At 36.8% G+C, this 24,008-nt stretch overlaps 1 protein-coding gene and 1 long non-coding RNA gene across 3 annotated transcripts in view; both read left to right on the forward strand.

Annotated features, from left to right (window-relative positions):
- The window catches only part of LOC587325 (clathrin heavy chain), a 37,816-nt gene extending 14,198 nt beyond the window's left edge, over positions 1-23,618 (forward strand). The window contains exons 3-8 of the mRNA XM_030992189.1: positions 6,928-7,083; positions 11,146-11,270; positions 12,671-12,844; positions 13,765-13,878; positions 22,154-22,327; positions 23,150-23,618. Coding sequence (XP_030848049.1) covers positions 6,928-7,083; positions 11,146-11,270; positions 12,671-12,844; positions 13,765-13,878; positions 22,154-22,327; positions 23,150-23,260 — 854 coding nt within the window. The 3' untranslated portion in view covers positions 23,261-23,618. The remainder of the gene's footprint in view (positions 1-6,927; positions 7,084-11,145; positions 11,271-12,670; positions 12,845-13,764; positions 13,879-22,153; positions 22,328-23,149) is intronic.
- LOC115926806 lies at positions 15,349-20,111 on the forward strand. Of its 2 annotated transcripts, XR_004065274.1 has the most exons (4): positions 15,349-15,574; positions 17,139-17,452; positions 19,462-19,565; positions 19,799-20,111. It is a non-coding gene; the product is annotated as an uncharacterized LOC115926806 (long non-coding RNA). The 2 variants fall into 2 exon arrangements; XR_004065273.1 differs by lacking the exon at positions 15,349-15,574 and having other exon boundaries at positions 17,056-17,452.
- Positions 23,619-24,008: the final 390 nt, after the last annotated feature.

A 24,008-nucleotide genomic window follows, 5' to 3' on the forward strand; every position in this document is an offset into this window, starting at 1 on the left:
CGGTCCCATAGTACATGTTCTGGCATCTGGTCGATTGAGGCCCACATTGAATTATGCACTTGTACTGCTGTAGAACCGTATGCAAAACTAGATTTTTTATTTTTCATGCAAAGATGTCTAAAAGTTGAGCATGTAAAAGAGCTATGAGTTTTAGTTGAACCCCAGAAGAAGAACAAATAATTTGCATTATCTTAGAAATAGTTTTACCAAAGAAATTTATAAATGACAGAATATGAAGGATTTCATTGGAGATGTACTGTACATGTATTATGTATTTGTTCAATAAAGCCTTGACCTCCAACTCGGAAATACAAACATAAACATGTACATGTATGTACAGTACATGTTCATGTACATTAAAGTGTACAGTACATTTACATTTTTATAAATAAAGATCTGTGTGATTATCATTGACTTACAGTACATGTCAAGTAACACAAATAATTGGAGTACTACTTTCAGAAGATGTACTTACATGTATGTACATGTACATGTATACAAAAAAAAGTGTTTTAATATCTTATGAAGATGAGAACATGCATTATAACCATCAAGTTGAAATCTGTATTCCCTTACTGTTTGTATACAGTACAATTTCATTATGGGGAAAAGAAAAGCAAAAACTGAGAGAGAAAGTATACTGTAGAGCGTTGTAGACATTAAAGAAAGATTTGTGTTGTTGTTTTGTTTAGTGGCATACCCTTTTATTTTAGGCATTTGTGAGATATAATTCATCGCTGTTTTCACGAAGTGACGGTAGTGAAAAAAAATTGCATTCACTTTGCGTTACGATTTTCCTCACTACCGTCACTTCGTGAAAACAAGGATGAATTATGTGCATGTTCTTGCTTTCGGTACATTAGGCCTAAAAAAAAAAATTGATGACTTGGCGTAACGGGTCACTGAAAATTAGGGTAGGTAGGGCGATTTTTTTTTTTTGTTTTTTTGTTGTTGTTGTTGTTGCTTATATTTGCATACATGAAATTAGCCATTCATACACATACATACATACAGTGGCGTAGATAGGTCCTCAGACCTTGGGGATGATCTGATGAGAGGGGTAGACCACAATATGTTCAAATAACTCCACGCACACACACACACACATATATGGACACACACACTGTGTGAGCAAAGTGAGCAAGAAATTGTTGAAATCTGGGGGATGCATACATACACCTGCCCCCCCCCCCCCCTGCATACATACACGTACATGTACATACACCCTCATGCACATAAAATGCAAACATACGAACGCATTAATAGGTTTCCAACAGACCCCAGCCTGAGATATCTCAGACACTGTCTTCAACAGGATAAACAGGTGAATATGTAGGTTTAGAAGGGGCTGTTCACAAATATTAGTATTTTCACAATGTATTGACTAGCATTTTTATAACTTGTCTAGAGGTTAACATGTTAACATGTTAACATGTATCCAAAATCTTGAAGAATGAGGGTTGAAAAGAGTAGCCAATTACAACTTGTGAAAATATTTACAATTGTGAATGGCTCTGTAATAACAAACAGTTAAAAAATGTCTCCAGTATTTCAGAATCCTTTATCAAAAAAACAAAATAAATAAATAAATAAATAAATAAAAATTAAAAAAAAAAATTTTAAAAATAAAAAATAAAATAAAAAAAGCATAGGGTCGGCGATAAAAATAGGGTCGGGCGGGTTACGCCAAGTCATCAATTTTTTTTTTTAGGCCTTATTGGAGAGAAATGAAAATAGAGCAGACTAAACAAAACTGAAAAGGATAGATTGAAGATGGATACATGTTGGTTTTTTTTATAGCATTTCTCAATATTATAGGTGTGTGAGCTGAGACTATGCTCTTGCTCCTAGGTTTTTGAAAAAATAAGGAAGAAAAAACTGAGCCTCAAAACAGAGGAAGACAGTAGATGTACATAGACAGTGAATACATCTGTTTTGTTGGAGCATGGCTCATTATTATCGGCATACATGAACATGTATGTGAGATTTGTGCGTGCTGTGGTGAGGACCCTGGGGGAAATCGGATACGGTTGGTAAGGAGAAAAACATCCCGTGAACAAGACAAAGGAGATGTAGGGAACGAGTGAAATTGTAAAAATGCAGAGAAATTGGAAAACAAGATAGAAGGATAGAAGCTCCATGTACTGTACATGTATATCGGATATGGTTGGTAAGGAGAAAAACATCCGGGGAATAAGACAAAGGAGATGTAGGGAACGAGTGAAATTGTAAAAATGCAGAGAAATTGGAAAACAAGAGAGAAGGATAGAAGCTCCATGTACTGTATATCAGATATGGTTGGTAAGGAGAAAAACATTGTGGGAACAAGACAAAGGAGATGTAGGGAACGAGTGAAATTGTAAAAATGCAGAGAAATTGGAAAACGAGAGAAGGATAGAAGCTGCATGTACTGTATAAAATATGTAGATGTCGAACACAAGAATCATTAGGCAAGTCCTGACTCCTGAATGCCTGTAACAAAAGCTATGGATGAATAAACTTTTACCGGCACAATGATCTAGTTAAGATATTCTCCTTTTTATAATGTCTGTTTTTACCATCAACAACAATGGTAAACAAAAATATTCAGGGTTACAAATAATATAAGAAGCATCACACAAGTAAAAATACAAGGATTCAACGTTTGCTTGCACATTAACTCTGGACTTTTTGTTGTAAAAGAATTACTGGTAGGCTCAGTGCTTGGTTTACTTCCAATTACATGTACATGTAGGGTTTGGTTTAGTAACTTAGGTCAAGGGCTAGATGCTGGATCAAGGGTTGAAGTTGGAATTTAGGAATTTGATTGGTGTTAGAATTTCACTGTGGTATTACATGTAGCATTTACATGATGATGTACATGTAACTTGATCAAAAAGACATTTTGTAGAAAAAATAATTAACCTACCTACTCTAAAAAAAACATGTAATGTAATTATAGGTGCCTTTAGAACATTAGAAATTTAGAATGATCTCTTATGTAATGTAAACATGATTTCTATAAGAGATACATGTACAAGAGGGTATTGAAATAATGAAATTGCAGTTGTGGTATTTGTGCATTTGTCGTTCATCGCATTCACATTGTAGGCTGTTGAAAGGCAAGGGAACTCTGAAGGTCGGTGAGGAGAGAGGAGACAAGATTGAAAACATTGTCTGCATACATAAACGTACATTATTGACATTTATGAAGAAGCCGGTGGAAAGAAGATGTGCAAGGTTGGGGAAAACCACAATGTTATTAACTTACAAGATGTGGATATCTCTCATTCTGTAGAGAGCTATATTCAATGTAGAACAGGAGAGAAAGAATATGGTGGGGCAAATGATACAAAACTAAATTAGAAAAATAAAGTTGGAGTGAGAGAGGGGGAAAAAAAAGATGAGATAGAGAGAGAGAGAGAGAGACAGAGAGAGAGAGAAAGAGAGAGAGAGAGAGAGAGAAAGAGCGAGAGAGAGGGGGAGAGGGAGAGGGAGAGGGAGAAGACAAAGGGTGGGCCAAGAAGGTGAAAAAGAGGAAAAGAACGAGGATGGAAATCTTAAGGACGGGAAAGAGAGAGGAGAGAAAAAAGATGGAAATAGAAGAGAAAGGGGGAGTGAGTAAACATGAAGAGAGATAGAGACATACAGAGTAAGGATGGAGAGTAGAAGAGATGTTAAAAGAGACGCAAAAATAAAATGAGATGGAGAAAGGCACATTATACAAATGTACAAGGAGCTCAGAAGCAGATAACAACAGACTTAACAGATGAATATTGAATGAGAACGAGGGAGAGAGAGGGATAGAGAGTAAGTAGGAGGGGAGGGGAGTGGAGTGGGATAGAGGAAGGCAGAGAGGGAGAGAGAGGAGGAGAAAGAGAGGAAAAAGAGGGTGAGAGTTGGAGAAGGGAGGAGAGAGAAAGAGAGGGACGAAGATGAGATGTGAAGATCGTAAATTGGCCTTCGTTTTGCATTCATGCGATTACCAGTTATCTTCTGGAATGTTCACGACCATGAGTGCTGCAGCCTACTACTACTACTAGCATAGCACTGATTTTTTCTTCTACCCTGACCTACCAAACGGCAAGCTCACCGTCGTCACAGGCAGGCATTATACACAGGGAGCGTAAACATAATAAGATAAATTGAAGTGGGTGGCTGTTTACATGCCAAAGAGTCTCTCAGGGCAATTCTATGTAAGTGCCCCATTAGAGAGAGAGAGAGAGAGTGTAAGTGGTTTGTGCTAAATCAAAAAATTCCATGCGTCTGTCTGTTGTGGAAAGGTCCCTCCATGGTCGAAAAAAAATTTGAAACAATCTTGGCAAACGGAATCGATTTGAGCCATTGGTTAAAGAGAGAGAGGATTGCTTATAAGATGTCTATTTTATAGATCATCTGTTGAAAGCATGAAAGGCATTTAATAACTTGTATACTTTGATGCAGTTAATGTCATTTTGACTCTCAAGTCTCAACAGACAAAAAGTATTAAAGCAAAATGACAATGCTGGTTTTGGATCAGGCTACAATGTTTTATATTACTATTAAATCTAGAAAGAATCTGCTTGAGATTAATTTATAATTTACTTCACATGCATGAAGATGTAAACAAAAATAGCCCTATATTCACTTGTCAAATCATGATGAATTATTTCTGCAAAATCTTACATACTGGTACTAGAGAAGACCAGCACTTGTTTACTATCAGAATAAAGAAATGTCATGGCCACGTTTTGTTATGCATTTTCTAATTCAATTCCAATTACCGGTACGAAGCTGATGAATAATAGTGCATTCTAAAAAGTATTGCCATTTTTCAGTGTATTGTATGGTTTTTGATTTTCTTGTTCCACATAACTCTGGAAGGAGCAGAAGGTTTATGGTACTTTCCTAAGAGTATGAATTCTTCTCTTTTTTGTACAATTTTTTTTTACATTGTAAAAAAGTATTGCCATTTTTCAATGTATTCTATGGTTCTGGAATTTCCTTGTTCCACTATAACACTGAAAGGTTTATGGTACTTTCCCAGGAGTATATTCCCCTCTTTTTCTTTTGTGAAAGTCAGAGCAAACTGATTAATTTCATTGTTGTTGCTAGCCAACAGCACTTTCTCTTTGGTCTACCTTCACAGACTCTTTATGATGTTGTTGGCAATCATTTTGGTGTATTTTGACCGAAGATACTTCAGTAGAATTATCAAGGTCCATGCACACATGAATGGGATTCAAATTATGAATGAATACATGAGATACAAATATAACACCTTTGACAACCATATCTGTATACAATTAACAACTTAATTATTCATACTCCTTGTAAATTTGATGATTTTTGTATTTTTTGTAACTCGAGAATGAAAGGTGGACTGGCTGAATAAGGGCAGTTGTTATTTACTTTCAGATGTAAGCTTGAAAACATGTCACATTCTCAAGAAAATTTGTTTCGAATCAATTTTTCACATATTTAACAAATTACAAAACTTGGTACGGGTATGAATAATTTAGTTGTTTTATACATATGTGGAAAAAGATGTGTACAGTGTATCCATAGGTTATTTTAATTACAATTAATGTTTTTATACAGAGTCATAGATGAATTGATACAATCCAAGTACTTCATGTATGAGATCATTGTAAACATGCCCATTTAAAGACTGAGCATTCTCAGCATTTGAAGAGAGAAATAATGAAGGTTTAGTTGTAAAAAGTGTTTGTAAGACACATCTACAGGCCTGATAAGAATGAATAGAGTTATCCTGTGAGAATCCGAGTTTAAAGACATTCTCAGCAAGAACTTGACTCTGACCTTGCTCTCTCTATTCACTCTCACTCTCATGCTTACAGCCACTCCCCCCCCCCCCACACTTTCTTTCTCTCTTCCTCTTTACAGGTACATGTATGTCTCATCCCTTAACACAATTATGACTACGTACATGCTCATAGAGACATGATGGATACAAACAGAATCCAGAATAATGATATTGAAAACTATTATTATCATCATGATTGTTATCATTATTATCGTTGTAATCTACATTTGCCACACTCCACCCAGGTGAAGTAAATGGGTACCTGGAAGGAATTTATTCTTTGAAACGCAGCGCGCGTAACAGCTGCACTGCTAAAGCCAGGGTAATTATGCTGCACTATTGTAGAGCGCTTAGAGACTTCTGACAAAGTAAGTGTTAGGCGCTATATAAGCACTGTAATTATTATTATTAATCATTATTATTATCGTTATAATTATTATTATTGTTATTATCATTATTATACTAGAAAGAATTTATGAGCTCTTGAAAGAAATATTAAACAAGAAAATGTACAAAAGCTTGACATGAAAGCATTAGAAAATCTAAAAGTGTTTTACTATGTTATTTTGTGTGTATGTGTATCAAATAGCAAGTGGGGATACTAAAAACTAAAAGTAGGTGTGCATAGCAATTATAATAATAATAATAATTTTTCTATAGCGCCATGCATCTATCTAGAAATTCTATTCCGAGGCACAGTAATTTCAGCCTAGCTACCATTACAGTGCTCTAGCAATCCAAGGAATTAATGCCAGGTACCCATTTACCTCACCTGGGTCGAGTGTGGCAAATGAAGATTAATGCCTTGCCAAAGGTCATTAGTGCCGTATCGGGGATCGAACCAAGACCTTTGAATTTCAAGTTGAGTGCTTAATAAACCACTGGACTACAACACTTACAATGCATACTCATTCATACAAAAGTGTAAAGCACAGTAGCTTAACCCCCCTCCACAAGCCCAAGCCCAAGCCCAAGCCCAAGCCCAAGCCCAAGCCCAAGCCCAAGCCCCAAGAACTTCACTTTACGAGCTGTTTATTTGTAAATTTTCTGAATCCTTTGAATAGTATGCATAGTCTAGGGTTTATTTATCAAGCAAATATTCACTAATGGCCCTCCTTTGCTGTTTGTCTATCCCTCAACAGCTGGTAAACATTTTCAAATCTTCAACATCGTAGCGGAGAAGCAGCTGTATCGCTGTACCATGAAAGACGAAGTGCAATATTGGAGCTGGCTCAACGACGACGTCATCGGCATCGTGGGGTCAAAGTTCATCTATCACTGGGACCTCTCTCCCTTAGGTAGGTCGGAACATTGCACTCTTAAAATATAGGGCTTAAAGAAATTGTCCATGAGGAGAGCAGTTGTGTCTAAAATGCTCTTGGCAATATTTTCAAATTGTTGTTGTTTTTGTTGCCATTTTCTTTGATTTGTATCCAATAAAAAGTTAACCCCTCCCCCCCCCCCCCCCCCAAAAAAAGGCACATGATTGCCCTTAAGTTGAAGGGATAACTATCCCAATGTTTGACTCTTTTGTATCCAACATATTTTACAGCATACCAGTACTTTATGTTATTTGTGTCCATACAGCTTGAACATGGGCTAAGTCATATCTGTGGTCCTTTATTGCAGTTTTAAAACTAATTTTTTTTTTTTAAGGACTTTGTTGGGGAAAAAAATATATAGAATTCTTGTAACAAGTGACAAAAATTGTATTTCACAGATTACAACCAAACTGACAGTAAATGTTGAATGCTAGAAATATATGATGTTGATTATGAAAATCAAGAAAACATACAAATGTAGAAATGTCCAGTAGCTGATTAATAAGGAGAGGGAGTGAAAAATTTCAAGTTCCATTGTCCTCCCAATCACATGTTTTGCCAACAGAACACAGGATTTCAGTGAAAATGATCGATTCCAGCAAGTTTGGTCTTTTGTTCTTTAATTTATTAACAAGCGACCTTCTGTATGATAATAAACAAGTAAACATTTCTTGAATCTATTTCCTCAGTTCCTGTCAAAAAGGCAGTCCATCATAATTAGGATAGTTTTTGTTAAGATTTGAAGAAAGAAAGAAAAGCATTGTGTTCTTATGTTTTCTACAGGATATCTAAGATATGACATTATGTTGTATGGCTTCTTTTTGTGTACTGAAAGAGATACCGGTATGCCATCAACAATTCTTAACAAATGCTATTACAATGAAACCTAATTTAACCTACAAAGTTTGACTGTTTACACTATCTTTTCACTTGACAGGAAGTAAACAATTGATGCGAAACCATTTAAATGTGAAACTAATTTCAACAGGAGCAAATTTACTTGTATAGTATATATATGTCAAGCTTACAATACATCTTTTGCTATCTCTTTAGTACTCTCCAAGGGTATGCAAAATGTTTGATAAATAAAATACGTTCAGAAAATTCCTTGAGAAATTTAGGAAATTTAGGAAATTTAGGAAATCTGTCACATGGCTTTTAGAGCGAGACTCCTGAAGAGAAAAATTAAATAACTCTGCCTTTTTATTTGAATTTGGATTATAAGTTCCAAGGCAACTTCAAAGACATGATTGCAAATTACTCTATTCCTGCATTATAATATAAGAAAATACGTTTACTAATCAAGTACCAGTATATTAGGTTATTATAATTCAATCACAGTTTGGCAAAAGCACTTGAGAAATGTGAAATATATGACATCAACTTTCTAAATCGGTCTTGAAAATAGATTTTGAATGTGAGCCAAAAATACTATTGGCCGTGATTCTTAAGGCTCATGAGTGTTAGTCATGTCAACATTGAAATTGCTGTTTCATTTCCATAAACAGGAAAAAATCATAACCACGATCTGCTTACGTGCACGTGCATATGGGAATTTAGATGTACAGGGTGTACGTGTAGGTGGCTTCGAAGGGATGACAGTAATAATTTGATTAAGTTTTTGTTTTTCTTCGAAAAGAGGGTTAGGGCTTTGGCAGTGCGTAGGGTGTAGGTGAAAGGTTTATGGTTACGTTTATGGTTAACCACTACTAGGGTGTTAGGTCCAAGGTTGAAATTAAGGATATGATTACTTAGTTTGTAATTAAAATTTAGCAATTGACTGGGAGCAGTTGTCACCATTGCCTGCCTTGTACAATCCATTTGATGTTTCAAACAAAAGTGCATACCGGTACTTACGTATCTTACACTTTACATGGATGTAGCAGGGCTGTGTTGAATGTATTCATGACCAATTGAGTGTATCATATTTAAGCCTGAACACATTTTAAAAAAATATATATATATATTTTGTGTGTGTGGGGGCGGGGTTAATTAGCCTGTGTTTATAAGCCACAGAATACCTTGATTTTAAGGTCATGGTTAAACACAGGAATGTTTTACATGTAGTGACAAACAAGGATATCTGCATCAAGGAATCTGAAGAATTTATAACATTGACATCATTGATGACAGTTCATTCAAAGTATCAATGTTTTGCTATGAATGTGCATGCATCCTTTCAAGATTTGCACAAAAGCTGATTGAGCTTTAATGTTCATGTACTTGTACAAGTACTCTAGTAGTTTCTGTCATTTAGCAATTTCATGAATGAAATTGTCATCTTTCATAATGTTCATTTAGCTAATTGTAGTATGGATCAGTTATAGCCAATTGAAAGTGCTATTCATAAAATAAATTATGAGGAAGGAATAAATAAACCGCAAGGTATACCGTACCAGTATCCACTTCATAGATAGTGAAAAGACGGATATTCATACTGGAAAGGCTGAAATTATTGACTGCTACCCAAATGTACAAAAACATTACACATGAGTATTTCTTGCACATAGAAAAAAAATTATAAACATGGAAATGTCATACTTGCCCCCTCCCCCCTTCCTTTAGATGGCACTACAGTGTAACCTGTCTATATAGACCACCCTAGGGAGACAAGAAAGTGGTCTTCATAGGCAGGTTGTCTTTATGTACAGGTTCCTTTCGAATAGTACATGTTTCAATGAGAAACCATATTCAAGGGAAACAAGAAATGTGGTCTTTCTAGACAGGTGGCCTTTCTTATGCAGGTGGTCGCTAAAGCAGGTTTGACTGTACATGCATGTACATATTGTAGTCATATTTTAGTGTTATCGCAGGGCTCCCAACCTCCTTAGCAAATGGGGAAAACCTAGCGGATAAGTTTTCTTTCCTGCAAGGCGGGGAAAGAACAAGAGAATTTGATATAAACGACTCAAATTAGAGAAAAATCTGGGGGGAGGGGGGGGGGGGACAGCAATTATTTTAAATGAAAAACAAATTTAAAAAGAAAATAGGGAAAATCAGAATTTCATCAACCCAGAATGAAAGATCTCAGTTTCTTTGGTGTCCAAACAGGATATCCCCTGAACCGTACATGTACATGTCATTGGAGACATTTAAATCTAAAGATATCTGGCAATAATGTCATTGGAGACATATCTAAAGATATCTGGAAATACATACACCCTGTACATGTACACCCTGTATGTATGTACACTGTAGGTGGAGATAATGATCCTGGTAATTTGAGACTGAGACAAAAGTCAGGGAAAAATAAGAGAATTTGCTTATCATGAAATACTTGGAACTATGAATGTATACTGATTGAAGATCAAATGAAAGTGATACTGGCTGACTAATATCAATTACTGATAATATGAAACTAATCACCCTGCAACGTCATGACATGCCTTTGAAATCTGATATGGAATAAGGATACATGTACATGTAGGTACATGTATATGAACATGTAGGCCTACAAGTATATATATATATATATATATATATATATATATATATATATATATATATATATAAACTTGTACATTTACATGTTATTATTATACAATTGATTCATGTTTGCCAGTGCATTAGTAAATATGCACTTCACGCTGGTTAAGCCACAATTAGATAATGAACGAGACCCGTCAAGTTCATTATCTGGCTCATTGTGCATAAATGCATGAGCTCAAAATGTGTATTATTTGTTGTATAAAATAGGTCAACAACATTAATATAAAGTCGAGAAATAATCCACAAACCTGACCAAAATGACAATAATCCCACATCCATTTTCTTTGAAAGACATCACAGTATAAGCACAGCCTAATAGTGTAATGTGTGTGTCAGTTTATACTACCAATAATGGTAGTAGTTCCAAAAGGGAAACAAACATTAAGTTTAGTTCTTTTTGAGTTTCTATAATTTATGTTGAAATTGAATAATCTGAAAGGTTATGGATAGCTAGATTACATGAATATGGGAACCAATACTCTCATTTCCTCATGCAGTTTTTTTAGCTTGACATTTTCTAACATTTTAACTATTTCATTCTCTTTGCAGGTTTTTCGTGTCCAATGAAGGCCTTCCCACGCCATGGAAGGCTGAATTTCTGTCAGATCGTAGGATACAAGGCAGACCCTTCCTTTAGATGGTTTGCTGTGCTGGGTCTCTACAGAGATTATGAGGTCAGTATCAGAGGCAGATATCCTGGATCCAATTCTTTTAGGGGGAGGGGGAGAGGGGGGGGGGAGGGGGGCACTACCATGCCAAACATTTTTGACAAGAAAAAAATGATCTTTTTCAGGTGCCTGTTTGGGTTTGAAACTATGAAGCACCACAAGAAAAAAAAAGGGAGGCTCTTTTCTTTTGTATACTTTTGGGTTACCAGTTTTTGTTTTAAGGGGGTGGGGGCATTTTTTGTCCCTCCCCCACTCATTGATGGATGTTGCAAAAAGTATATATCAGATGGAATCCATATTTAACATAAAAGACTAACACTTAACATGTAACACCACCCATCTGTTTTAATTGTCCCTATTAGACGGTGACCCAGACTTAAATCAAGGTTAGTCAAGATTTAACACCAGAAACTTACACTACACTTAACTTCACCCATCAGTGTTTTATTATCCCCCACATGATGGTTGCTCTAACTCTGTATCAGGTGTAGAACACCAGAAAATTATACATTACTTATACACCATATATTACACCATCCCTATGTTTCATACCCTCAGATTTAATGCCATAAACTTAAACACCATACATAAAACCACTCATCTACATTTGTGGGTTTGGATGATGTCTCAAACACTTGGTGCAGATCCTCCACCAGTAATTGACACCACACATAACACCACATAGATAGTGGGTCAAACTCTCTGTCAGGTGTAGGCCAATCTAACACCAAAATATAAAAGCACCCATCTATTTTGTATAGCCAGATCCAACATAAGAAACTGACAACAAGCATACATGCAACCTCCTACCGGTACTTGTGTTTTAGTAATCTACTCAATAGTGACTCAGTCTCTGTATCAGATGTAGTCTAGATCTAACACTACACTGTAACTTCAACAACATCCATTCATGTTCAATTGTTCCTTTACGATGCCTTTACAATGTTGTGTCAAGCTGTTTATTCATCAAGTGTAGTCCTGATCTAACACCAAACTTAACACCATCCATATGTTTTTTTTCTTCTCCATCCTACAGGATGGTGACTCAAACTCTGTATCAGATTAAGTCTAGATCTAACACTACATTGTAATTTCAACAACATCCATTCATGTTAAATTGTTTCTTCCGAATGTTGTGTCAAGCAGTGCTTCATTAAATGTAGTCCTGATCTAACACCAAACGTAACACCATCCATCTGTGTTTTTTTCCACCCTACAGGATGGTGACTCAAACTCTGTCTCAGGTGTAGTCTAGATCTAACACCAAACTTAACACCATCCATCTGTTTTGTTTCCTTCCTCCATCCTACAGGATGGTGACTCAAACTCTGTCTCAGGTGTAGTCCAGATCTAACACCAAACTTAACACCATCCATCTGTTTTTGTTTTTCTTCTTCATCATTCAGGATGGTGACTCAAACTCTGTCTCAGGTGTAGTCCAGATCTACTCGGCCACAGCGGATAGAAGCCAGTGCATCGATGCTCAAGCCATGAGCTTTGCCACCTACCGTCGCAGCGACAACAAAAATAGCAATTCCGTCCTTATCATTGTCAACAGGCAAGCAAGCCTGCAGGGAAAGGTAAATTATATTTAGAGAAAATTACTCTCTTATATATACCATGATTTCTTCTCTTTTTTTTCTTCTTCTAGTTATAGGTAAATTCCCTGTGTCAGTAAAAATCAGACGTTCGCACTCTAAAATCTGTATTCTACAGTGGAGCCTCCGTATAGCGATGTCCTTGTTAGATCAGAGTAAAATAAACCGAATTAAAGAATATAGAGAGGTTGGATCTGCATTGATCACCTTGTTATAACAGATACCTCGTTATTTCAGCGCTCTTTATAATGAGGTTCCACCCATAGATACACATCATTGAATTGGGTCCTCACTTTGTATGACTCTCTTGACCCATAGATACACATCATTGAATTGGGTTCTCACTTTGTATGATTCTTTTGACCCATATATACACATCATTGATTTGTGTCCTCACTTCGTATGACTCTCTTGACCCATAGATACACATCATTGAATTGGGTCCTCACTTTGTTTGACTCTCTTGACCCAAAGATACACATCATTGAACTGAGTCCTCACTTTGTATGATTCGTTTGACCCCTAGATACACATCATTGAATTGGGTCCTCACTTTGTATGATTCGTTTGACCCATAGATACACATCATTCAATTGGGTCCTCACCTTGTATGATTCGTTTGACCCATAGATACACATCATTCAATTGGGTCCTCACTTTGTATGATTCTTTTGACCCATAGATACACATCATTCAATTGGGTCCTCACTTTGTATGATTCTTTTGACCCATAGATACACATCATTGAATTGGGTCCTCACTTGGTATACACTTCATTGAACGTGGTCCTCACTTTGTATTATCCTTTTGACTCATAAGTACACATCATTGAACTGGGTCCTCACTTTGTATACACTTCATTGAACGTGGTCCTCACTCTATCTTATTGTTTTACTTCTTAGCTACACATCATTGAGCTGGGTCCTTACTTAGATGGTAACTGTTGCTTGACCAACCATTCAGAACAAGTCAACTTTGATGATGATGAGAGATACGACTTTCCAGTCTCGGTCCAGGTAATGCATCGTATAAATAATAGGGCCCCGTGTCATAACAAGTACCATATTTGCCGACATAGAGGCCACAGTATTTTTGGAAGAGAAAATATCAAAAAGTCGGGGTGCGGCCTATGCGGCGAAAGAGTAAAAAAAAAAAAAACTTGCAAGTCAAAACCATGAAACACATCACAAATTTGTACATATGGGACAACAATGAAAGGTGATGGACATTTCTAGAATAACTGTCCAGAATAACACATGTCTTGCCGACAATTATGTGTTATATTTTTTAAATGAAGGGCAAAGTTTTGCTAATCTCGTAAATAAAATTCATTATTTACCAACCAAACTCTACTGGTAGATCTAGATTTAAGTTTTGCCGTAGCTAAAGCCTCTCGATCACATGAGCAACACTATGGCGCAATACACAAGAGAGAGGCGCAATATATACATGAGAGAAAACTGCAACTTATAGCATCAGTGCGGGATGGCCGAGCGGTCTAAGGCGGTGATTTTGGTCACATCAACAATTGTAGGGGAGGGTTCAAATACAACCACCAACAACTTTTTTTTAAATTTTTTTTTTAAATGTCAAAATCGGGGGTGCGGCCTTAAATACGGTATATAATTGTGAGCAATTTTTTTTAGAGAACTTTTGCATCTGTTTTCTATTACAATTTGTGCAACACAGAGCCAGGTCATGAGAACTAGGAAGATCAATGTTTTAAAGCCTAACTGTACAAGTTTGGCCAGGAGGGATTAGACCTCCCTGCATGGTCACTGACGGGCGGTTATCTCATCAAATCAGCTCTCGATTAAAATAAGAAAAAGGGGATCATGGGGGATCAACAGGTACTGCTTAGGCATTGTTGGCTGTAAAGAGAGCGCTAGTGGCTACAAGAAGTGCAGTCCCGCATTAATATGATTTGAACTATTATTAAGGAGAGGGGTCAGGCGGAATATATGAAAAGAATTATGTACGATACTTAAGGTGAAAGATGTGTCCTAATTGCATATTAGGAAACAGACCAGAGCTAAAGAGACCAAGCAAAACAGAGAGCAAAAATAATTATGACCCATACTAAAAAATAAAGATTTAGGTGTACTCCTCTAATCTCTAAAGCAAAAGCGCTCCTGGCAATAAAGCATGCAGTAATTGCATGTATTGCTGGTCTGACTAAGTCGGCAAAAACTTCAGAGATGGTAGACAGCTTTAAGGACAAATTAAAATAACATTCCAGATGTATCCCCCCTCACTTTTTAAAAGCATTAATTCCTTGTGAACACCTTGCATGCAATAACTGTTGTTAAACATTTCAGGCATTTCTATTGGGTACCAGACAGAAATGGGTGGTCGGCACATTATATCCTTTCATTGGCAATAAAGTAGACTCCATTGGGTAATGTTTCAGTTATTTTCATTGAGAAAAGATTAACAGAGCATAATGATCAAAACATTGAGAACTTAAAAAGCTCTTTGGGTGGTATTCTCGAAAGCGGCCTAAGTTAAATCAGTGGCCTAAACCTGGTTTAAACCATGGACTATCTTTTTTGCTATTCTCGAAGGCCGCCTAAAGATAAGCCAGGCTTAAATACGTCATAGTTCGGCCTAACTTTAGGCCGCTCAGAGGGCAGGTTTAAATACGTCATAGTTCGGCCTAACTTCGCGTGACGTCACGTTTTAGTTAAATCGAGTGTCCGCGGAGAGTGAACGGTAAGTTTTGCATTTGAATTTCTATATTTGATAACAATTTGCACTCTTTTGTATGGATAAGCGCTCATGAAAGTTACACCAGCTATTAAAGTATTTTTGTAACTTTCATGTTGCTGTACTGGTGATAATCTAAAATGCTTTTAACTGAATAAATTTGGAGGAAACTTGGTAAATGTTCACATTGTTCGCAGACCAGTCCCATACGTGCAAATAATTGTCGGTTAACATTTTCGTTTCCTGAGATTGAGCAATTTCTTACCGGGTAATTCTTTTTCTTGGCACTATTGTCCTTTCGTACGCATATACCACCTTAAAACTATCATTGCTAGACGTAGATCTACTTTTATAGTGGATTTTCGAGACGCTGTTGCCTAAAAGTGGACTAGCAGACTCTTTCGTTCGTTAGCCTCTGATTTGTGTAGTGTCGGCTGTTGTAATGTGGGTTGGAAAGTAATAACTAGGTCTATTAAGCTAAATAAATGTAAGTATAGAGACAAACAAAATGGAGCCTGCAGAAACACGTGTGGTTGCTTTGGTAGTTTAATCCAGACTCAATATCCATGTGCTTTTACATGTATAATGTAGTGAACAGAAGACCCTTGCATACACTTGCATTGTGTGTATGCATCTAATATGAATAACAATGAACTGTGCCTTAACAGCTGCAGTGCATTTCTAAGTGGCATGTTAATTTCAATTGCATGTTAGTTTCAATGAACCTGTTTCTAAACATAACATCGGCTCCTCTCTTTCAGGAGCCGACCCTACCCAAATCAGAGGCTAACAAACGAAAGAGACAGAAATTTCGGTCTGGTATCACCTCTGCCTGAGCTGCAGTGCTAGTTGTGGCTGTTGGTGCGATAATTTTATACAGGATGATGATGATTTTCATAACCACCCCCCCCCCCAAGAAAACATTTTTTTTAAAACAATATTAATAGACCTAGATGTAAATTTCATCAATAAGAGTCTAGTCTAGACAGGTCTAATAGAAATTGAAAGGAAATGGACAGAAGCTTCCTTTTTTTGGATATACATTTGCTGATAATGTTACAGTAGTTTAGTCTAATAATACTATTGGGCAATTCCACGGTAACGGAAGGACACTCAGACAAGATTTTTGAACTTCAGGTTCATACTAAAAGAAATGTTTTATTAGTATGTATTAAACTATGGGGAACAAAATGTGTTTCAGTCAAGTGGGAAGCTTCATCAACTTCACAAAGTTTGGATAAACACTAATTAACTGGAAAAACCATGTCCATTTTTATGTCCTTCCGTTACCGAGATAATTAATATGCACATTCTTAAACTACTTAGCTATAATGACAATTTTTTGTGTGAAAATTAAAGGCACTTATATAGGTATTATATCTATACTGTTTCACATCTTATACTAATAAAACAGTTCTTTTAGTATGAACCTGAAGTTCAAAAATCTTGTCTGAGTGTCCTTCCGTTACCGTGGAATTGCCCTATTAGTTAGTAAACTACAGAGAAAGAGAAATTGTAATTTCTTATCAAATATCAACATATTTTTCATCTTGATTTTCTGCTATTTCAGGTTCTTTTCAATTGATGCATGGGGATGAAAAAAGAAGGCCTCTCCCAAGCTACGGTGTCCCGCCTTGTGAAGTCCATCTCAATAGCCATTGCCAGGAGATCGGACCAATACATCTCAATTCCTTCAACAAGAGAGGCAGTCCTGCAGAGTGCAGACCCAACATGAATTTTTATAATTACTGCCATTTCCCTGGCATTAATATGGTCGGTGCTATTGATTGCACCCACATAGGCGTCTTTAAGCCAGTTGGCCCAACACCAGTTATTTCCTGAACAGGAAAAATAGATACTCCATTTTTCTTGGAAAGTCTGCTGGTGAGTAAAGCTGTAATTACTCCTAAATTTTGTAAACTAAATCATGTTTATACAATTTTTATTAAAAAAGATCTGCTGATTTCATGAATCTGCAGATGTGTCTACAGGTACATTATGAAGTGATTTAAAATTGTTTTGTCTGATGAATGTAGGTGCAAACTACACTCAAACTTTTATTCATTTTACATAGGCACGAGCTAATATTTTCAGCTCGATTGCCATGGCTACCAGTCACTCCTGACAGTGACAGCTTGGTCTAGACTTTTGGGAGGAACTATCTCTGAAAATACGACACAAATAATCAACAGTTGATTAACTACTTTAAAATTTGGGTCAGAAGAAAATTCAAACCTACCGCTAACAATTCTAGACCATATAAGACTTAACGACCTACAGACTGCAGTAAAGTACAGTGCAGTAAATTTTCATTTTACTTTTTTCCCTTTCACGAAGCTCATTTTGGGAGATAACATAAACAATAAGACAATCTTTGGTCTAATGTTAGATTGAACTAAAATGGAAAAGTTGGGCTCTAACGATTAGGGCCTTGTAAAATCTACAACCCAGGCTGCGTTTACATCTAGGTTAGGCCAACTGTCGGTTGGTTATCTAAGTAAGATGTAGACCTCTAGACTTTTTTTTTTTTTTGTATTGAAATTGTCTTTTTTATTTTGTGGTCACTTCACAGCACATTGATTTGACAAATTATTCACACACCAGTGAAAATGAACATTTGATTACATAATACATTGAACGTTACAGCTTATTAACCTATCAACAACAACAAAAAATCTTTCTTATCTGACAGTAGATATCCATTGGGCCATGCCCTGCCACCTGCTGTCATGGGCAGCTTCTTTGTCATTGCGTATAGCAATGTATTTCTCCATTTTATATGATTTAATCAATAAGGACATGAAGTTAGAAATATTTGGTTTAACTAATTTACATCTATTTAGGTAAATTGTTTTCTTTGCAATTATTAATATATGATTAAAAAGAATATAATTCTTCGACAATATACCAAGAATTACCGTTTTTTCGGTTAAAATCGAGAAATCAAACATAGTCAGCTCTTTTCCGAGCTGATTCCAAAAATCTTGTACTATTGTACATTTCCAAAAAAATGTTCAATCGTTTCATTTTCCATGTCACAAAAAGAACATAATGGGGAACTAATGACTTTCATTTTATACAGTTTATAATTCAAATTCAGAATATTATTTAATACCTTAAACTGAAATTCTCTGTAAATTACATCAATTGTAGTTGAAATGATACCTGAACGAGCCAATAACAATTCTGTATCTGAAACATCATATCTATTCTTTAGTCTAAACGTACTGACTGGGCATTCATATTTCTCTGCGATCAACAGATCATAAAATTGTTTGCTTTTTATTCTGTTCAAGCATATCAACTCGGGGGGTAAAATAATATTGGAAGTAATATCATTTTTGAATGGATTTGTATAAACTATTTTAGGAATATTTATCTTTGATAACGAAGAGTACACTCCCTGTATCCTAAAGTAATCATTTGCATCTAGTTCAAATAACCTTTTCATGTCACCTTGTTGCTTTAAATTGCCCCGTTCTGTGAGGATGTCACTAAAAAACACCATTCTTTTAATGAAAAGTTTTCGAAAGAAAATCCTCTAGACTTGATTTTAGGAAAGGGACTAACTTGGCTATAGACTTTAACTACTTAGGGCTTTCTTAGGCCATGACATGGCAAGTACAACTTGGTGCAAGCACATTTATGAGATAGTACTGCAAGAATGTGTATGTTTGTTCTTGACTTTAAAAGAGATACCGGTAGTCATTCTGTAAATCAATGATTATTAGTAACTGAGTGGGGAGGGGGTGCCTAGTCACTGCCTACATGAAAGGCGCCTTAATTTTTTTTTTAAAGTTAGAATATGATTGACACTATAACTAAGACCAATTATCAATGGAGTAGATCTTTGATATTTTAATGAGGTCTAAACATTTTTATTTTTGTTTCAGGATGATGTTCTTCTTCAGTAAAATAAATGAAGGCAAATTCCCTGATAATTGAGACAAATTCAGAGAGAGGAAGGAGAACTACTGAGCTGCTGAGTTTCAGACAGGTAGGCTGTACGAATAAGTTGTTGTTTGTATGCCCAGGTACTTCAAGGAGGGCATTTGTTCATTCACATTTTCCCATCAATACTTTCAAGTAATTGATTATGCACTCCACTTTTACCACAATGTGCATGTAAGTCTACTTTGGTCACAATGTACATGCAAGACCTTTTTAATGTTTAACAGAAATAGGTTTCAATGTGCTTCCTTTCATTTTTTTCCTCTTTTTATTCAACAGCCATACTTGCAAGGACTATGAAGTTCTACTTAGCCTCTTCAATGAACCAGACTCTATCTGCTGTAACTGTGACTGCATGGGGATCAAAACCTTTGTATTATGATCCTCATAACATGAAGCTATGGTAACAAACAAGCAACCATTGATAAAAAGCCTGATATGTCCTTGTTGTGTGTGTGAACCCCAAAGCAACCATCACTCATAAGGATGTTTTTATGTACATCAGATGTTCATTGTAACAGCTGCACTGCTAAAGCCAGGGTAATTATGCTGCATTATTGTAGAGCGCTTAGAGACTTCTGACAAAGTAAGTGTTAGGAGCTATATAAGCACTGTAATTATTATTATTATTATTGTTTCACTGGAAAAATTGTGATTTTTGAGTCATTTAAGAAATCATGTTTTATAATGTGTTTTATAATATAGTGCAAGTCATGATATAACAGATTCCCTGCAAAAGAAAGACGGCTCAAAAGTAGACTATGCTTTGTTTTTAAAAAATGGGAAAAAGTAATGTAACAAATACATAACTTTGAATTCTAATAATTTCAAGTAGCAGATTATGAGGCTATTGGAGCTTAATATTTGACCTTCAATTTTATAATCGTATTCATCGTGAATTACAATCTTTTCTGTTTTAAGAAAAATAAATAAATTGAACATAATTGTTGATATGTTATATACAATATTCCTTTCATATCTTTTGATTTTAAGTGTGCATACTGTTGGGTTCATTGAATTATACATGGAAAAAGTCTGGAAATAGAACAGTGAGAGAACAGAGAGCCAGCGAGAGAGAGAGATAGAGTAAAAGAGAAAGGGAACCAAATGAGAAAGAACAATTTAATGGTGAGAGATGTCATGAAAATGAGAAATAAACAATGATGTGAGATAGTGTGTGTGTGTGAGAGAGAGAGAGAGAGAGAGAGATGGAGATAGGGAGAAAGAGTTGGGGGGGGGGTACAGTGCCCCCTTTTTCAAATGCCCCTTTTTATATAGGTAAGTGCCCTTTTAACTTTGTAAGAAGTGCCCCTCCCCCTTTTCACCTCTGATAAGTGCCCCTTTAATTTTGAAATGCGCCCCTTTTCCTTTGACAAGTTTCCATTTTCCTTGGCAATAAGTGTCAATTTTCCATTGTTTTCAGTGCCCTTTTAAATCTCTAGTAAGTGCTCCTTTTCAGGTACGAGAAGTGCCCCTTCACCTCTGATAATTGCCCTATTTAAATTTGAGAGGTGCCCCTATTAACAAAATTATCGGTGCCCCTTTTCTTTCAACAAATGCACATTTCCTTTTTTTTAAGTGCCTCTTTTTCATTCTCATAAGTGCCCCTTTTAAAATATGTTCAATGCCCCTTTTCAGGTGCGATATGTGACCCTTTTAACCTCTGATAATTTCCCTTTTAACAATGATACAATTCCAGCAAGTGCCCTTTTTGTTGATGCTGCCCCCTGCTTTTGAAGTCGCTCCGCCGCCCCTGGACGTCATATTGCTCAAGTTGTCGAGGTGATGCATCCTCTCCACACTGCGCGCATCCATTGTCTTAGCCCATTGTCTTAGTGCATTGTGACGTCGCAGCTTATACTGAGCATGTGCAGAAACTGTAACCATGGTGAATAATCCATGGACTAAGTTAGGCCAGGTTTAAACCATGGATCAGTTAGGCCACCTTTCGAGAAACGAAAATGACTTAGGTCAGCGGCCTAAGTTAAGCCTGGCCTAACTAAACCACGGTTTAACTTAGGCCAGGTTTAACTTAGGCCGCTTTCGAGAATACCACCCTTAGAGTTCATTGTGGTGCTCACCAGCCCTTTTCATGGCTCTATATTCCATTGAAAGTATGCATGTTGTATTAAAGGGATTGGGTAACTTTGCCTCAGATTCTGAAACAAAATCCTGGATTTAGCTCATGCTACAATGATAATTCTAAACCTCTAGGTCAGTCAGGAACCCCATGACTTTTAAAAGCCGATCGCCAGGCTGATTATCAAGATATTTGTAAAGCGCTTAGAGACATTTGTATTAAGCGCTTTATAAAAATTAAATATTATTATTATTATTGGAGATCGAAATCAAATTCTATGTTTTCCTAATGGTTTTCATAACACTACAGTCTATTGGGAGAAATGAGTTAGAGTATGGTAAAAACGGTCACTCAAAGATTTTTTACTTTTTTGAGGCGCTTCATGATCATTTTGAAGCGCAATTTTGTTAGGGCTTCAATATTACACCATATCACAGACACTGATAGCATGTGGGGCCATGCATCTCAGATTTACCTTTGTTAAATGATGCCTTTAAAGTGTAAAAGCTTTATCCCAATTTGTTTTATTTATTTTATTTTATTTTTTATTCTAGGTGAGCTCGTCACACGGTTTGGTGTACATCCTGACAAAGATGGGCAGAGTCAAGCTGTGTGACCTAGAAACGGGGACATTCCTCAGTAGCTGCATAGCATCTCATCTCACCGTCTTCACCTGTATGCCAGACACCGATGGGAGGAGAATCCTGGGAGTGAGTCGCTGTGGCAGGGTAGGTTGGTTTATAATGAGCTGGTAGTAGGGTTAGGGTTAGGATTAGGGTAAGGGTGGGTTAGGTTTAGGGTAGGGTTATCTGTAGAGCATCAAATCTCACTGTCTTCACCTGTATGCTAGTCACCAATGGGAGGAGAATCTTGGGGAATGAGTCGCTGTGGCAGGGTAAGTTGGTTTGTATGTACTGGTAGTAGGGTTAGGGTTAGCGGGAGGGGTAAGGTCAAAGTTAGGTTTAGGGTTAGCTGTAGAGCATCAAATCTTACTGTCTTCACCTGTATGCCAGACACAGATAGGAGGAGAATCTTGGGAGTCAGTCGCTGTGGCAGGGTAGGTTGGTTTGTATGTACTGGTAGTAGGGTTAGGTAGAGGGTTACTTTTAGGGTTAGGGTTATCTTATAGAAGCTAGGGTCATAAAGAAACAAATTCTTATACATGTACTGTACAACAAATTCAAGATCAGGGCCCTGTTCCATAAAACTTGTTATCAATGACAAGTTTCAATAACTGTTATAAGCTACTGAAATCGTGGCATTTGATTGGCCGAGAGCAAATTTCTCATAGAATTTTTGAATTTGTTATTGATAACAAGTTTTATGAGATGGGCCCAGACTAACGTGGGTGTTCAAAAACCGCAAAAGAAACAATTTGTACATTATTTTGTACTTCCAAATTATTTTTTTTATGTTTCTACTTCACAGATATAATCTGCAACATACTTAAATCATGATGTAATGCTGAGGAATTAAAACTCTGGATTGGATTACAGATATAAACACATGGAAATGACGGCTAATCTTACTTGTCTTTGTTTCTTTTATAGCTTCTATCCATGGGTGTGAAGGAGAAAGCGTTGGTCTCTCACGTTCGGACGGTTCTAAAGCGGCCTGCGATCGCGGACAGATTAGAGAGGACGTTTTCAGAGACGCTCTGACACCAATCTTGCCTTATATTATATATAAACATTATCAATGTGTGTGCTGGCATACAAGGTTAACCTGCAACTAAGATGTGAAGGTTGTTGGTTTGGTTTGGTGAGATTATAGACTCCGCATGATAACGGATGGATGGGACTGATCTGAGCGAAAGATGGCATTCTTCTCGTGAATTGATGGAAGGAGCAAGTATGAGATGGAGGTTGGTGTTCAAGGCGTTACCCTAGCGTTCCTCAACGGTCTTTGGTCAATTTTACCCAGGCATACATAGGATGAGCTGAGAAAAGGTGAGATGGAGGATAGCATCTAAGGCATCATTCTAGCGTACAGTGGATGGTTAAGGGTACGTGTAGATCTTACCTACATGTAGGCCTACCCTGGCTTACAAGGGACGAATAAGACTGAGATCTTCGAGGGACAGCATCCCTCTCTTGAATCGACGGAGGAAAAAGTGTGCAACATGGTGGCTGGCAACTTGGGCGTTACTTGCCCTACCCTTAGCCTGTCTTGGGTAGATTTGAACCCTGGCTCACTACTACCCTGCGTACTGGAGTACTCCAGCCAGGTCATCCTTCATGTCCAATTTTAGTCTGGGGTGAAGTCCGCATGTGGTTGCCCTAGACAGGACCTTGGTGTGAAACGCATGTAAGAAACGGCATAGTGGAAACGCACCAACCATCGTTCAGGAAGAATTTTGAATCGTCGATCGTGCTGCATTTGGAACGGATCGGAGCATTTATGAATTGC

The sequence above is a fragment of the Strongylocentrotus purpuratus genome, unplaced genomic scaffold, assembly GCF_000002235.5.
Source record: "Strongylocentrotus purpuratus isolate Spur 01 unplaced genomic scaffold, Spur_5.0 spur5_scaffold_2, whole genome shotgun sequence".
NCBI classification, from domain to species: Eukaryota; Metazoa; Echinodermata; class Echinoidea; order Camarodonta; family Strongylocentrotidae; genus Strongylocentrotus; species Strongylocentrotus purpuratus.